The sequence below is a fragment of the Gavialis gangeticus genome, unplaced genomic scaffold (assembly GCF_001723915.1).
Source record: "Gavialis gangeticus isolate Ggan-Ray unplaced genomic scaffold, GavGan_comp1, whole genome shotgun sequence".
Lineage (NCBI taxonomy): Eukaryota > Metazoa > Chordata > Crocodylia > Gavialidae > Gavialis > Gavialis gangeticus.
In genome coordinates, this window is record NW_017729031.1 from 61,102,134 (window position 1) to 61,118,163 (window position 16,030).

Consider the following 16,030-nt stretch of genomic DNA (forward strand, 5'->3'; position numbering starts at 1 on the left):
ATAGCAAGATATTAAATTAAATAATAGGCATGCAACAGAGTTCATCACAAATCCAGAGAAAAAAATTCACTCACCATATTTGTTCGAATAAACGCAATGCCTTGCTCTGTTTTAAAGTTTCTGACACGAAAATCGTTCGTTGTCTTTTCTTTCTTCAGACTGTGGAAATTTCATCTTGAACAAGCAAAATCAATCGCAAAATATCATGTTCCTGTGCGTTTAATGGTTTTTTGGGGGTTTTCATTTCACTGCCTGAAAAGCTGTGTCATTTGTTGGCAAAGGAGAAAATCTTACCTGACTTGCAGACAGTAGAATAAACGCCCTTTCTGATCCCTTTGATTGCAAGTAAAATTTCAAACAATTGAACAAAAATATTTTGAAAGATATAAAAAAAAAATGTAAGAGTAAGTAATTAGCTAAAATGAAATGAGAAGGCGTTTATTCGAACTAATACAGCCACTAACTTCACATTGTTATGCAAAAAAAGCAAGCAACATGGACCACATATGCTATCTGCAAGCCAGTGTAAGAAATGTATAATGAAGAATTAATGTATGTATATGAAAGTGTTTGGGGATGGGAAAGTGTAGCTTTCACGTATCCTAAAGAACAGAGGGCTTCTATTATACTCCATCCATCAAATTGTGTTCATTAAACTGATTAACATTAGCTTGCTAACTTGTTTAAAAATAATTTCAGTTAAGTTTTTTATAACTTTCTTCCAAATTAAACTTATTCATGCATTACAATGAGAATTTAACAAGTAAAAGATTTTGTGAACAGCTGCAAAGCATGAACTAGAAGGTAAGAGTATGGTTGCATAATTATAAAGTTTTAAACTGATTTTAAAACTTAAATAACCTTGTAATGCAAGTATCCTTTAGCATTTCAAAAAAAAACATGCAGCATATTCAAATCTGTTCCAAAATATAATTTACTTTTTCCATTGGGCACTGTATGTAAGCAAATAAAAGCTTCTCACACTGTTACTAAATCTTTATGCTAACTTGCTCCTAGGGGATAGCATTCATTTATGACTATACCTTTCACTTCCATTTCAATCTGTTCTTCTATCTTCTCTTGAAGAACTTTTTCCAGAGCTAGAATAAAATGAAGAGATCACTATGTAAAAAAAATGCTGATTGCATCAATCGACATTCAGTGAAGTTGAAACTATTGATATCTTTTGATACAAAATTTCACACATACATACATGTAAGTACATGCCAAAACAACTCAAACGCCCAATAGAGTTGAGGAAATTGTGATTGAATGCTTAAAAACATGTTTGCATTGTACTCTTCTCTACAGTTTTTTGTTTTGTAGAATTTAACATGCCTTTAACATGCCTTAAACACCATGAGGGAAACATTCAGCAATCCACAGACTAATGAGGTTTTTTTCTTTCTTTGCTGCCTCCTACTATTGACTGAATGTACTCGAATGCAATGGTCGTATGCAAGGGGAATTTACACTTGGAAGGAACATGCAGTTGCCAACCTGTCACTCTCAGATGAGTGCTGCACTCGGCTTGTCCTGCAGAATTAATTATTCTGCACTTGTATTTGCCCCTCTGATTTTGAGCAACTTTCAGTAATTTTAAACTGCACAGTGGCCCATCGTGTTTTAAGGAACATAATGCAGAGTCCTCAAGTATTAGCTGATGATTGTAGAGCCAAATCACACAGGGAGTAGGCACACCCTGTATTACACAAAAGAGTGTCACATCCTCTCCTTCTTTTACAATGGTTTCTGAGGGCAGAGTTTCAAGAAACTCTGGTACTTTAGCCCCAGTTTCTATGATATCTTCGTATGGCACAACATCAGGATAGTAGTCTCTGTTCCTTTGTTTCTCCATTTCCTGTGGTCTTTGGGCTGTAGAGGTAAAAGTGCTTGAAGTTTTCTTTGAAGATTCTTGTTTAGCTTCAGAGGTTGTTTTAAACTGAAACTCTTTGACTGTTTTAATGCTTTTAGTATCAGATTCAAGGGTAATTTTTGTTACTGCTTTGGCTTGTGCTTCTTTAGCTAGGTAAGAATAAAGTTAGGAAAAGGATTAGATGTTTTGCAGGACTAAAACCCCCTTTAGAAGAAATATAAAGCCATTAGTATGGAAAAATGCTTGGAATGTTAGTACTAAAACTAATACAAAGCGTTAAATGTAAGACTATATTACATGTTTAAGGGCTCTATTCATGCTGGACTAAGTCTAGGCCCCAATTAATCCAATGGGATGTTTCCCAATAACTTTTGTGGAATCAAGACTTGATCCATAATGATTAATACAAGCACATCTTAACTTCTAATTGAACCCTTCTCTTTTGATGTGTTCACTTTCTAGCACGTGAGTGAAGGTTACTGTAGAAGATCCTGTATACAAAACATTACATACATTGATAATGAAGAGAGGATCTTCAGCTTGCAGAAGGCAGGTAATGGGCAAAGGGCAAATAGCTTCATGGTACAACAAGAGAAAATGCTTTTCTTCTACTCTTGCCTTTTCTGAATTCATAAGAGCTGCTGTCAGATAGTCTATAATGAGCAGTGACAGTTGAACTAGATATTCTTCAGGAGTGAAGAAGATCAAACCAGAATTTGTGAATTGTCCACAGGTGTAGAATTTGTTGGTGTAAGTAGAATCACAAAGTGGGGGAGGACTCAGAAGAGGTACAGGTAGGGAAGAAGACTGAAGTACACTAATATACTCTGGGAGAAAGAACCTTAGGTAGGAGCACAAGGTATGGATATGTTCAGGAGTAAAAAGCAGACATCTTTTCTGAATGCTGGATGACAATATGTAAATGGACTGCTTAAAATTGTTAATCAGTTTGCCCTGTAATGCCACCAAAGCCAGCCTTGACTTGAATTTTTAGTGGTGTATTGGCTTTGTGCAACCAGGAATGACCTCCAGTTTAGGTTAACTAGGCTGCCTGACTTCTGTTTTTCTTAAAGAAAATTTTTGTATGTTCCAAACTTCAAAAATCAGCACATGTTCTTCCTTCCCAGATCTTTGTCTTGTTTCCTTTTCACAACTTCAAGGTCTCACTGGATCTCCAGAGGCCTCCCTTGATGACTACAAATTTCATGCTGCTGTAACTTGCTGGGAATGGATATGATGTACTTTCCAAGCAAGTTATAAAACTCCCTGCCTAGTGCTGTATAAGTCACTGATGAATGGAGCCCCAAATGAATAAGGTTTATGCATACAGGTTTCTGAATTAAATACAGTACTATGCTAGAAAATAAGTGAGCTTTATGTAGTGATAATGAAGCTGAGATGATGTAAGTCATAATGTTAAAAATCAAATAACCACCTTCTACTGTTAGTACTGCAGCACTTGTCGCCTCTCCATGGTCATTATATACAGTGCAGCTGTATAGTCCTTGATCTAACAATTGCACGTTTAGAATTGTAAGTAACAGGACACTTCCATTTTGTGATAGCTTCACGCGTTCAGACTCCTGTATCCTTTCACCTTCATGGGTCCACAGAACCTCAGAGAAATGTTCACTTTCTAGGGCACAAATGAACTGAGCAGTTTGGCCACATCTCACTGTGAGGTCATGAAGTTTCAGGAGGATCCTTGGGGGAGCACCTCTCATCTCCTGAACAGCAGCTGTGGAGATTCCAGTGCTTTGAGATGTTTGTAAAAAGGCTGTGGCATGGTGGGTTTCTGTTTCTCTCACTGATGTAGCTTTCATGGTCAAATGTTCTGACACACTTTCAAAAACTTGCGTACCCAGTTCCTGTGATAGCTCTTCCACTGATTTAATTTCTTTGTGATAAAGTTTGGTTTCCTTCTTTGTGAAAGGGGTAGCAACATGAACTTCAGATATTGCCTGCGACTGGGTAGACTCTTTAACATCTTTCCCAAAACTTTGCCTATCTATGGCTTGCACTGTGTAATCAAGTAACAAAAAATAACAACAGTATTAATATCTAAAGTATTTTAAGTGGGCCACGTTATGAACAAAATCACATGGCATGGAGGATGAGAACGAAAGATATCATCTTCATCTGAAAACGCAGCATGCTGGATGCATTATGTTCTTCACGCAAAAAAAAAATCATTCACATGTATGAATGGAAAATGACATGTAATCTACTCATGCAGTTGATATACAGTTGACGTTTGTCTCTTCTTTCACTGAAGCTGTCCATTCCAATATGAGATAACTTGTTATGATGCTCTTTAAGGAGGCATTTTATTTTATTTTATTTTTGTTACAAGCCAGTGCAGAGAACTTAGGACAATGCTGTAACTATCCCCTATTCTTTGGTTTTAAAAGTCTGTATTTGTTTAGTTTAGTAAAACATCTCTATTTTCCAACCTATATTAGGAATCAGGTTTGTGAGGTTTTAAAGAAGAATTTTCAAAGTGGAGGAAATGACAGTGGCTTATTGGTTACAGCTAGTACTACCAACATTAGTGAACTAGCTGCTAATTAAAAGATGTGAAATGAGGAAAGAAGTCATTAGTAACAGTGTAAAAGTGTGATATGCAACAAACTGAATCCCTTTGAACAAAAATGGGGCTTTACCTTCCACGATCACTGTAAGTGTAGCTGTACAAGCTGCTTCTCCAGCACTATTTCTTGCCTTGCAAGAGTATTGGCCAGCATGCTCTAAGAAAGCATCTACTATTAGCAGTATAGCTGTGCCTGTAGACTCATCAAAATGGAAAACTATATCTTTTGTTGGCAACATTAGCTGTTCATTATGAAACCACTGGATTTCTGGTTTTGGCATGCCAGAGACCCTGGCTTGAAATCTGACTGTTTCCCCGCTGCATATCCTGCAGCTTGAAATAGGCTGGATAAAGGTGGGCCTTTGGCCAAGAGTCTCCTTCTTAAGTGAAACAGATGAAACATGCCATTGGGACTCTGTTGTAACTTCTTCAACCTTTTTAAATCCTGAAAAGAAGCATGCCAACTTTTAATTTCTTCCCCTACACTACAATATGATTCTTTGACTGGCAATTTTATAACATAAATCATTTTTATTCCCTAATTTACAAATCTGTTACAAAAAAGAAAATAAAAACAAAATATCTGTGGTTAAAATACATTGACAACCACAGAAAATGAAAATAAACTCTCAAGACTAATTTGTGTTCTGACATTTGTGATTAATTTTTAAAAAATGCATAAGAATATACATTTATTTTCATTGGTATTAACCTAGTACATGCCCTTGCTTATTTTTTTTCTAGCATTTCCTACTTGAAAACATTTTTTCCAAACTAAAAATCTTTAGAGAATTTCCTTTTAATGTTTTTTTTGAAGGTATTTTAAGCAGTACAAATCTTTTAAATGCACTTAGGTTAGAGAGCAAGTTTTTACCTTGTTTGGTGCATGTTAAATGCTAATAATGAAAGGGATGGAAAGATGAAGTGAATGGAACACTGAAAAAATTGTGAAACAAAATTTACTGCTCAATACCTTTGTTTTGAGATGGAAGTGTACTTTAGAAGTAGTAAATGGTATTGATTAATTGAATTAAAGGACGAGGATAAGATGGACAATGACTTACAGACTTATTAGTGAATGTTAGCCATAGTACAGGAACACAATCTAAAAGAAATGAGATTTCTTTTTTAATTACACACTGTACCTTCCAGCTTCAAGGTAGCAGTGCTTGTCACTTGGCCTACAGAATTACTAGCAACAAAGGTATAAGTTCCTTCATCCTCTGGATAAGCTTCTGCAATCTCCAGTTGGTAAGTATCTTCAAACTGTGTCATTCTAAAGAAACGGGATGGCTTGATCTCCTTATCTTTGCTATACCAAGCGATTTTCAGATCTGATCAAGTAACATAAAAAAGATGAAATATGTAAGTTACTTATTGCCACTACAATATTATAAATACTACAGGCACACACAAATATCTTTCAGCCCATGCCCCATTTTGAATTTGCCTGGATTAGTAACAAAAATGCACAGTGAGGCCAGTTTCAGTTGGCACAGAGCTTACTAGCCTTTCTTTTTTTAAATTTCCGGATTGGATCTGTTTATGAGGGGAAGCTTATTTTATTGCTGCTATATTATAAATCTTAGAATATAATTATACATTATAAAATGTGCTTTTGCTACTTATATAATTGGAGAACTGCCCTTAGTTTTGAAATCTGAAACTCCCTGGTGATCAAGAAAGCTCCAAAATGATACAGCTAATCCAAACATTTCAAACAAATAAATATAGATCACTTTATCCTTTGAGAAAGGCAGTACATTGTCTTTTTTTCAGAGTTTTGAGAAATTCCAGTTTTTAAAACCTATTCTCAAGGCCCTACACCAGATCGTCAGCTGATATAAACTGTCATAATAGCTCCATCAGCTCAGGATCTGATCCAGATGTGCTGCAACTATCATCCTGTGTAAATATATTCTTTTATTGACCAAAAGAGTCATCACAGAATTGAGTGAGATGCTCCTCATGAGTGAAGCATGTTGTTTTTCCCAGTTTTCTTTCAGCTTGGGAAAAAGGTGCCTAGTGCTAGAACTCAGACCTGGTTCTGCCACTTGATGAAGTCATACATCAATAAAACAGTAATCTGTCTTAAATTACTTTCTTGATTGTTTATACTGGGTGCATCTACTTGAGACTCTTAATGTGCAGTACCCTAATAACACTGTGCAGTACTGCGTCACAGCACGGACAGTGCTAATACGCTACTGGACAGTATTATTAAGCTACTGCACAGAAGCATCACTAAAAAGGGTTCACCGGCACTACTGGGCAGTAACTCTAGTTACTGCACATTTAGTTAGTACTTTATTAAGCAAGTACTAAATTAAAGGTGCAGTAACTACTGAGCATTAATAAACATGTAGACGTGCCCACTGTTTTCATTTTTAGAAGGATCCAGCGTTTCAGTAGCTAATGTTCTGATTGCAATTTAGAAACTATTTTCAACACTATATTGCATTAGTTAAGGTAATATAGAAGGTTTTCATACTATATCTGAGAAATATGCAAAATCATTCATGTATGATGTGAAAAGAGAGAGAGCTGAAAGGGTAATTCCCTATGTTGTGTGCTGCTGATGTAGATCTCTGTCTTCAACATGCACATATATACACTATGTGTATACAGTTGGGTGCAAGTGTGTGTGTGTGTGTGTGTGTGTGTGTGTGTGTGTGTATGCAAATATTAGAGTGGCATGTAGTAGCATAAGGCAGGGGAACTGGAGCAGTATCTTTGGGGGCTGACATGGGGGAGAAGAGGGTCATGGACAAATGACAGTCACTTCCAGTAGTGGTGATCAGAAGCCACCACTGCCTCCTGTCTCGCTGTTGCCCCAAGTTATTCTGGTAGCATGCATTACTAATTGTAATCAAGATTATGCCAGTATTGCCGGTAAAAGATCCCAAATGTTTTTTCTTTCTTTTCACAATTTTTATTCTGGATGTAGATGTTTTCAGTGTTTTCCCCCAATTTTTACAGTTGAATTGTTTTAAGTGATAGACATGCAAATACACAGTAGACATGCTGCCTGCTTTATGAACATTTTTGCATGTCTATAATGTCACATTTTTTGCACTTCTATAATTCAAAATGACTTAAATCTGGACCTTTTGTCTATAATCTCTTGTAATTTCTTTGGGACAGGGACTAGAGTTTATTTTGTTTCATGTCCAGTATCAGGTAACTTGATAGCTACGTGTAAGTAGTTAATTGCTTATAATGCCTAAGACTGTTTGAGGAACTTAACAATATATAGTTTCATTTAGAAAAGTAGCTTCTGTTTGACATGGAATTATAGCAAGGCATTTTATTTATCTAAAACATGGTAAATTTTTTTAAGGAGAAAATCTATAGCGTACTTTTAAATACATATATATTTAAAATCCTTTGGATGCTAGGATGAGGCAATATTATGTATTCATGTTTGAATATATTTGTATTCTTTCCATAAACTATACAGAAAACATTCTGAAAATATTAAATATTTCGGCCTATATATTTTTTAAGATTGTGTCAGAAGGTGGCAGCAGAGTCTTGATTCATTTTTCATGTACCTTTATAGGACAATGCATTTTCTGAGATTTACAGACAGTGCTTCAGATTTCTGCATGTCACTACCCTGACACAGTTTAAAACGTGTAGTAGCTGGTACTCTAAGAAACATAACAAATATATATTTTAATCTAATGTATAAAAACTGCAGAGCCTGTGACATTAGGGGGAAGATCTTTCTAACTTTTATGTTTTCTGGAAGCTGTAAGATATAACTTATTTAATTGCTAGCTAAGAGTGAGTTATGGGGTCAACATTGATCTGTGTACATGTACCAGATATTGTATACAATCCTCGGAGGAACTGATTTCAACCATTTGATTTGTTTTGAGTACCAGTTGAACAAAATTTGATATAAACAAAAAGTTTATTTGATCTCAATAAACTAACCTGTCCCTGTAACTCTGCATTGAAAACGAGCAGACTGTCCCTCAGCAGTAACAGCATCACGGAGTGGTGTTAAAACAATAGGTGGGTAAGTTGGCACTTCTAGCTCAGGGGAAACAACTTCTGGGACTAAAGAAAAAGATAAAAAAAGTTGTTATTAGATGACATAGAAGAGTACACATCAAAAATATTGAGGATGTCATGTTAGATATGCCTGAACAACTGGGGGACTTACTTTCCACTGAGAGTGAAGCTGAAGTTGTGGCAACTCCATAGTCATTCTTTGCTTCACACGTGTAAACTGCTGCATCTTCAGGGAAAGTCTCGATCAACAACAAAGTATATTCTTGGGCATCATGAAGAAACTTGCATTTAAAACCTGGAGAAAGTGGCTGATCATCTTTGTACCAAGAAACTTTAGGCTGGGGCCTGCCTGATACTACAGCACAAAAGCGAGCGGGTTTACCGGACTCCACAGTGGTGGGCTGAAGCTCATGGATGATCTGGGGTGGCTCGGGAGCTGCAAATAGAAAAGGAAGGTCTGTCTCTTTTGCTTTGCCAAATCAAAGTGCTCTGGACAAATCATCAGAACTCACAGAAGTTTTCTCATGCAAAGTCCCCAGATACTCCAGTGACTGAAGGTCTAGTTTAGAACTTTTCAAGCCTACAAATTTTCTATTACTTTATAATTAATTTTATTGTTTAACAAAAAGTAATATCTGTGACCTCTTTTATTGGACCAAAGGAACAGTTGGGAAAGCTGTTGGACAAGCCTTTGGATATCTGGTGCCCTTCCCTGTGTAAAGAAGATGGATTAAAGATGGCCTAAGTTCAATTGTTCCAAAACAAGTAGCTATTTCAGTGAATAAAATGTCTTGAAACATAAGATTGTAAAACTGCTGGGCTAGTCCATGTGGAACTAATATTTTAGATACCACATTAAAGACTCCTGCTTTAATTACTGTACTTCAAACTGGGAATGTTTCCTGATCTACGTAGATAAAGGTGGGGAGAGGGGAAATGGGCAACAGCTATGTAGCATAAGGGCTATGAATTGTTCCTCAGATATGCTCCTTTCTGCAGGTACACAACGCTTACAATATTTTAATGCAGGATGCATAAAACTCAGGGTAAAAATGCTGTTATCAGCAAAATTAATGGCTCCACATACCATTAACATAAAGAGTTACACAGCTTCTGTTTCTTCCAGCTGCAAAGGTGTATTCCCCAGCATCAGAGTATCTGGTTTCAGTGATGGTCATTCGATGGATTCTTCTTTCTGCTACATAATGATATCTTTCCTCATACTGGTAGTTTATCTCAATGCCATCCTTGTACCAACGAGCATCAATTTCATCTTCATTGACTTCAAATTCAATCTCGGCTCGCTGTTTCTCAATGACCTATATCAAGTCAAATAAATATCACAAATAACACCCGCTTTTACTATTGCCTTCATGTTTCTTTAAAACTTATGAAGCAGAAAGCTGGCTTTTGTGAATTCTGTCTTTGCCAAAGGCTAATTTATCTAGGACACAAGATGGCCTGCTGCATAGTGTAACAACCAGAAATAACTATCTAGAATAGATAGCTGCAGCTATGTTCTTTTTCCACCCACTTATCAGTTTTGTATTTGAAATGATGAGGAATTTTACCTGTTTGGTAAGATTAAGGAAGGGTATTACCTACCTGCTGAGATACATGTACCTTTAGTATCTCCAGGCCTATAGACAGTGGTAAATGAGTTTGCCCACCACAACTCAGTGTGAGTTCTACCCCCTTTCTCAGTATGGCTGTGGGGGTTTCTCACATATAGTTTAATTATGTTGATGTACTGTTTGTGAATATGATCTTCAAATTATAAACTGAGAGGGCTGCTTGTTTTTATTTGGTTTGTTTCTGTAGAATGTACCTGAATATCTTTACGGGCAGTTCTGATACGAACATCACGACCTTCCACAATCAAATTAGCACTAGATGTACTTCCGCCTGCTACTACAGTGTACTGTCCAGCATCAGACATCTTTGTGGAAGGAATGAGAAGACGATGGACATATCTCTCCTGCTGAATTTTCATTCTAAAAACATCAGAAAGTCGACCAAATTATTTCTTTTTTTTTTTTATAAAGAAAATATACATAACGAATATTAGCCCCCTTTTCAAAGGAAAAGCTTACCTGTCCCCAATCTGGAGCTCCTGCCCATCTTTCATCCACTGTACCTGAACATCGGGTTCTGAGATTTCACATTCAAAAATGGCCCTTTTCTTCTCTACAACCTTAATATCTTTAATGTGTTTCCTAAATTCAATATGACGAGCTAGGGGAATATCAGGTATACAGGATTAGCATTGAATAAAGTTATATTAGGAAAGTTATTATATTAATTAAATATGCTGATTAGAGAAAGAAATACCTTCCACATATAGAGTGGCTGATGAAGCAGCTTTTCCAGCAACAAAGCTATATTCTGCACCATCACCGAAGTGGACATTTCTTATGGAAAGGAAGTGTGTAAGCTTTTTTGTTCGTATCTGACATCTGTCAGTTGATTTTATTTCCACCCCGTTTTTTAACCACTTATATGAGATGCCTTCATAGTTAACAGTAACTTCAAATGTTATTGTATCTTTTTCTTCAGCATTGATATCCTTTAGCATCGAGGTAATTAGGACAGCTAAAGAAATGTAATAATCACATGTTAAAATGTGCTAACAAGAGACTGAATACAATTAGTAAGTAGACCTTTCAAACAAAATCATATCCTAGTCAAACTCACTAATTATAATTATATTATATTATTATAAAAATTATATTATATATAAAACAATAAGTTATATAAAAACTGATTAACACAAAAACTGGTGAACACAATAAAGATAAAAAAAGAGAGTGTACTTGTTTTTTATTTTTATTTTTATCAAACATAGTCATAAAATACATAAAAAAACTTATGTTGAATGCAAAGGTCATAGGTACAGAGTCACTTGGATAATCTTAGTATTGTATTTAAATCAGTTGTAAATTCAGGGGAAAAATATTCTAGCTATATAGAGTGCCTTCCATTTGAGGATCTCAATGTATATTACAAAAGGGTGTATTACTCTTCAGATTTTGTAGATGGGGAAACTGAGGTCAAAGAGCAAGTTGCAAAATCAACATTTGAGAATAGAATCTCAGGGTAACATTTTTCATAGCATCTAAATGACCTAATGGCCCAAGTTCCATTTTCAGAAATCACATGGGCATTTATGAGCTTAAAACTCAACATAAGCCAATGGATTTGGGGTACCTAAACTACCTTTGCAAATAAAGACTTAATATTTTGAAAATATTACCCAATACCCATTCTCACTGTTAGATGAGGTCTGTTCCAATTTATATTGATCTCAAATATTAATATAATGTCTATTATTGATGATAGAAAATATTCTGTTTAACTTTAATTTTTACTTACGTTTCACTGTCAGGGTTGCACTGACTCTGTCATTCCCACAAACAAAAGTATATTCTGCAGAATCTTCAGTGCTTGTGTTCATGATATTGAGCTGATGGAGTTTCCCCTGTACCACTATTTTAAACTTCTCACTCATTTCAATTTCTACACCATTTTTCAGCCATACAGAAGGCACATTGAAATGAGACACTTCACACTCAAAAGAGGCAGTTTTGGTTTCAGGAACCTCAATGCTTTTCATGGTTTTTGTAATTTTTATAGCTATGAAGGGAGAAAAAAAGGAAGCAAGACAGAATGAAAAAAACTGTGTATACATAAGTGCAAATATCAATGTCACGGGTGACAGATCATTTTGTGCAAGGACTGGCTGTTATAAAGTGAGGTGGCAAGATGTGAAATACTTACTTTCCACAAACAGTTTTGCTTTGCACTCAAGTTGTCCAACTACAGCTGTGTATTCGCCGGCGTCAGAAGGTGATATATTCTGTAGCATTAGTTTGTGAACTTTCCTTTGAGAGATCATTTTGTACTTTTCACTTGGTTTAAGCTCAATATTTTTGTGGAACCATTTGACCGGTACAGTATCATGGGACACACTCAGTTCAAAAGAAACCACAGCATTCTCCAAAGCAGTCACATCTTTTGGCTTTTTGATGATCTTAACAGCTAAAAAAAAAAGAGCATTACAACAGAGCAGTTACTTGTTTGATTTTAAATTTTAAGTCAGTCATTAAGCTAACTGCTAAAATGATAACAACTCTACTCACTTTCAACATGGAGTCTGGCATTGGCTCCTATCCTTCCAAGCTTAAAGCTGTAGACAGACTCATCCGTGATAGTACAGTGTTTGATCTTCAAGGTTTGAACAGTTCCCTCTACTGAGATCTCATATTTGTCACCTGTCTCAAGCTCAATGCCATTTTTGATCCACTGAGCTCCTTTCACATCAGGGTGGGTCAGTTCCACAGTAAAAACTGCATCTTGTGTTTCTGTTACAGTTAGGTTCTTCATTGTCTTCTTTATCTTAACAGCTAGTAAAAACATACCAATACATTGAAAACACAAGCTTAAAAAAAATTAAAAATTGGTATTTTTACAAAACAGAAACATGCTATCCTTTATTTTATGATCTAGAATAGTAGGTATTAAAGCCAACTTTTTGTGGCTATCAGTATTTAAGTTTAAAACAATTTTCTCTAAAATTCTACTACTCAACTAGCAAATGTTGACTTTTCAATGACTTGCAACATATACTTTTTTCTTACATTCCAAATACAAAAATTACTTTCTAATAATAAAATATAATTTGTTTAATTTTATTTTGTCTTACTGTCTTACTCTGTCTTACTTTAGTCTATATTATTTTTGGGCTCTCAAAGAATCAAATCAAAGATAATTTACTGACCTTCAACCTTAAGCTTAGCAGATGTTTTTGAAGATGCCACTTGATAAGTATATTCACCCATATCATCTAGTTTAGTGATTGGGATATTAAGTCTTCTCTTTACACCATCTGATTCACTTCGGAAGTGATCTGTCATTGATAATGGTTTACCATCTCTAAGCCACTGACCATCAGATTCAGGATTTGCCACCTCACATTCAAAAACAGCCTTCTGGGATTCAGCCACTGTTAGATCTGTGAGAGGCTTTGAAATGGCACCACCTGTTGAGAAGCAACAGCATCAGATTTATGTATTTAGTGTTCCTGCTGTCTCATTCACTTCTTTTCTCTATATTGAAATATACTGGCGGAAGATATTGCAGGAGACTGGCACAAGTCAGTTTGAGTTCCATGCAAAAATTAGCTTCCTGCTTCTGTCATTGTTTTTCCCCCCTATCATCTTAAATACCCCAACACACATATTGACCATAAGGGAAAACACCATCATTTTTTGGCTGTAGTGGCATGAAGAACACTGCACAGCATTATTCTACATCCTATGGCACAAATTTAGCAAATGCTTAAGTACTTGCCTACATGTTTAGTTGAATTAAAACTAAGTAGAAAACAGAAACTGATAGGGAAGGACATAAGAAGCCTTAGGAAAAAGAAGAATGAAGAAAAGTGGTAGAAGAAAGTGTACAACAGCAAAATTTCCAGGTGCTGTTAAAAATAATAGTCCTTCTTACCTTGGTTTAGTTTTTGTTAATCAAGATGAAAAAAAATAGCTAAGTTCTGAACCTACTAACCTGCTACTATCAGCTTCCCAGATGTTTTCTTCTCTCCAGCATAAAAAGTGTACTCTCCTTCATCATCTTTCATCATTTTCACTACTGTCAGTTTGTATATTTTGCCACGTGCTTCAATTTTGTATTTAGGGCTAGGCTTGATCTCTTCGTCCTTGAAGTGCCATAAAACATCAATTCCTGCATGAGACAGTTCAACTTCAAAGGACACATTCTGAGTTTCAGTACAGGTGATATCATGAAGACCTCTAATAATCTGAATTTCTGTAAAAAGAGTACATTACAAATTAGAATAGTTGCTGGAATCATTCTTATATTAGCAAGAAGTCTTGCCTGAATGATCTTGCACCTTACTGAAAGAAAACTTACTCTCAATTGTGAGATTGCAACTGGTTTCAACCTTGCCAACGACCAGTTTGTACTGTCCTTCATCTGATGCATAGGTCCTGGTAAGCACTAGCCTCTGTTTAGTGCCTTTACAAATAGTTTGTATTCGGTCATCGGGCTTTATCTGGTGATCGTTTAAGTACCACTTGGAGGAAGACACATCAGGAATGGAAACTTTGCTTTCAAAGATAGCTTTTGTTCCTTCAATAGTGTGAACATCTTTTAGAGGCACTACTATATCCACACCTGTCAAATTACAACAATATTCATCATATTAGAAAACAAAACAAAACTTTTAGCAACAAACAAAACAAAAACACAATGGAGAAACTCCAAAAAAGAGAGAAAGAGTCACTTACTATAAACAGTGACACGTCCACTGGTTGAAAGTCCAAGGCTGGGAACATTAAAGGAATAAGTTCCACTATCTTCCTTTGTTATATCTTCAACCAATAACATATGTGACTGCTTATCTAACACAACATGAACACGATCACTTGGCTGAATTTCATGACCATCCTTCATCCAGACACCTTCAACATTTTCTAGGGAAACTTTAACTTCAAGTTGCACAATATCACCCTCACATACTTTTTGATCTGTGAGTCCTTGAAGAATAGCCATGGGACGAGCTATGAAATATGGAAGTGACATAAATTAATTGACTCTCCAAAAGGATAAACAAAATAATACACATTAAACAGCATGGGAGATGAGGTAGAAAATTAGAAAAACTTACGCCTCATCTTCAGTTTGCAACTACTCTTTTTTCCATCGACAACAAAGCTATACTCTCCTTGGTCTTCCTTTGTAACATCTTTAACTGTAAGAATCTGGCGACCCCGACGAGATGTGATCACATATTTATGATTGGAAGTAATCTCAACATCACCATGATACCATTTTCCTTCCACATCCTCAGGGGAAATCTCACATTCAAGTTCACCTGAGAAGGATTCTGGCACTTCAACATCTTGAAGTTCTTTAATAAATTCAATCACAGCACCTGCATTTGAACATAAATACATTAAAAAATTAGATTTAAAAGTTTTATTAAATATTCATTTTCAAAACATTTGTTGTACATTTGGGATTAAAGAGGCAAACTTCTACCCACCCAAACATTATATTTAAATTCAATATTTAATCATATTTTCAGACTATTTCCCCCAGAATATATGAAAATAATTCAAAAATTTCTGCAGTTTACTACTACTATTATTATTTTAAATATTCATCTTTTATTTCTTCCTGATACAGATTTAACTTTAAAAGTATTGACGGGTACTAGCATTTCTTGTTCCTACCTTCAACAATAAGTTTTGCTGTTGTCTTTATAGATTCATCTTCTGCTAGTGCACAGGAATAGTCATCAGCATCAGACATGTCTATCATCAGTACAGAAAGAAAGTGACCCTTTCTGTCAGAGTGCATCCTATATTTGTCTCCTGAACGAATCTCAAATCCATTCTTAAACCATTTCACCTTGATAAAAGGCTCTGAGGTTTCACATTCAAAGGTTGCCATTGAGTCTTTCTCTTTAGCAACAACATCTTGCAATTTCTGTGTGAAATTTATCAACTGTTTGGCTG

General features: G+C 35.7%; 1 protein-coding gene across 1 annotated transcript in view; it reads right to left on the bottom strand.

Moving 5' to 3' along the window:
- Positions 1-16,030, bottom strand: part of TTN (titin) — a 312,981-nt gene that overhangs the window by 264,064 nt on the left and 32,887 nt on the right. Inside the window, exons 28-44 of the mRNA XM_019522860.1 lie at positions 15,746-16,027; positions 15,178-15,444; positions 14,798-15,070; positions 14,421-14,684; positions 14,055-14,315; positions 13,267-13,527; positions 12,629-12,892; positions 12,267-12,527; positions 11,862-12,122; positions 10,821-11,081; positions 10,583-10,724; positions 10,318-10,483; positions 9,577-9,808; positions 8,641-8,925; positions 8,409-8,534; positions 5,612-5,800; positions 1,044-1,100 (exon numbers count right to left, since the gene is read on the bottom strand). Coding sequence (XP_019378405.1) covers positions 1,044-1,100; positions 5,612-5,800; positions 8,409-8,534; positions 8,641-8,925; positions 9,577-9,808; positions 10,318-10,483; positions 10,583-10,724; positions 10,821-11,081; positions 11,862-12,122; positions 12,267-12,527; positions 12,629-12,892; positions 13,267-13,527; positions 14,055-14,315; positions 14,421-14,684; positions 14,798-15,070; positions 15,178-15,444; positions 15,746-16,027 — 3,852 coding nt within the window. The remainder of the gene's footprint in view (positions 1-1,043; positions 1,101-5,611; positions 5,801-8,408; positions 8,535-8,640; positions 8,926-9,576; positions 9,809-10,317; positions 10,484-10,582; positions 10,725-10,820; positions 11,082-11,861; positions 12,123-12,266; positions 12,528-12,628; positions 12,893-13,266; positions 13,528-14,054; positions 14,316-14,420; positions 14,685-14,797; positions 15,071-15,177; positions 15,445-15,745; positions 16,028-16,030) is intronic.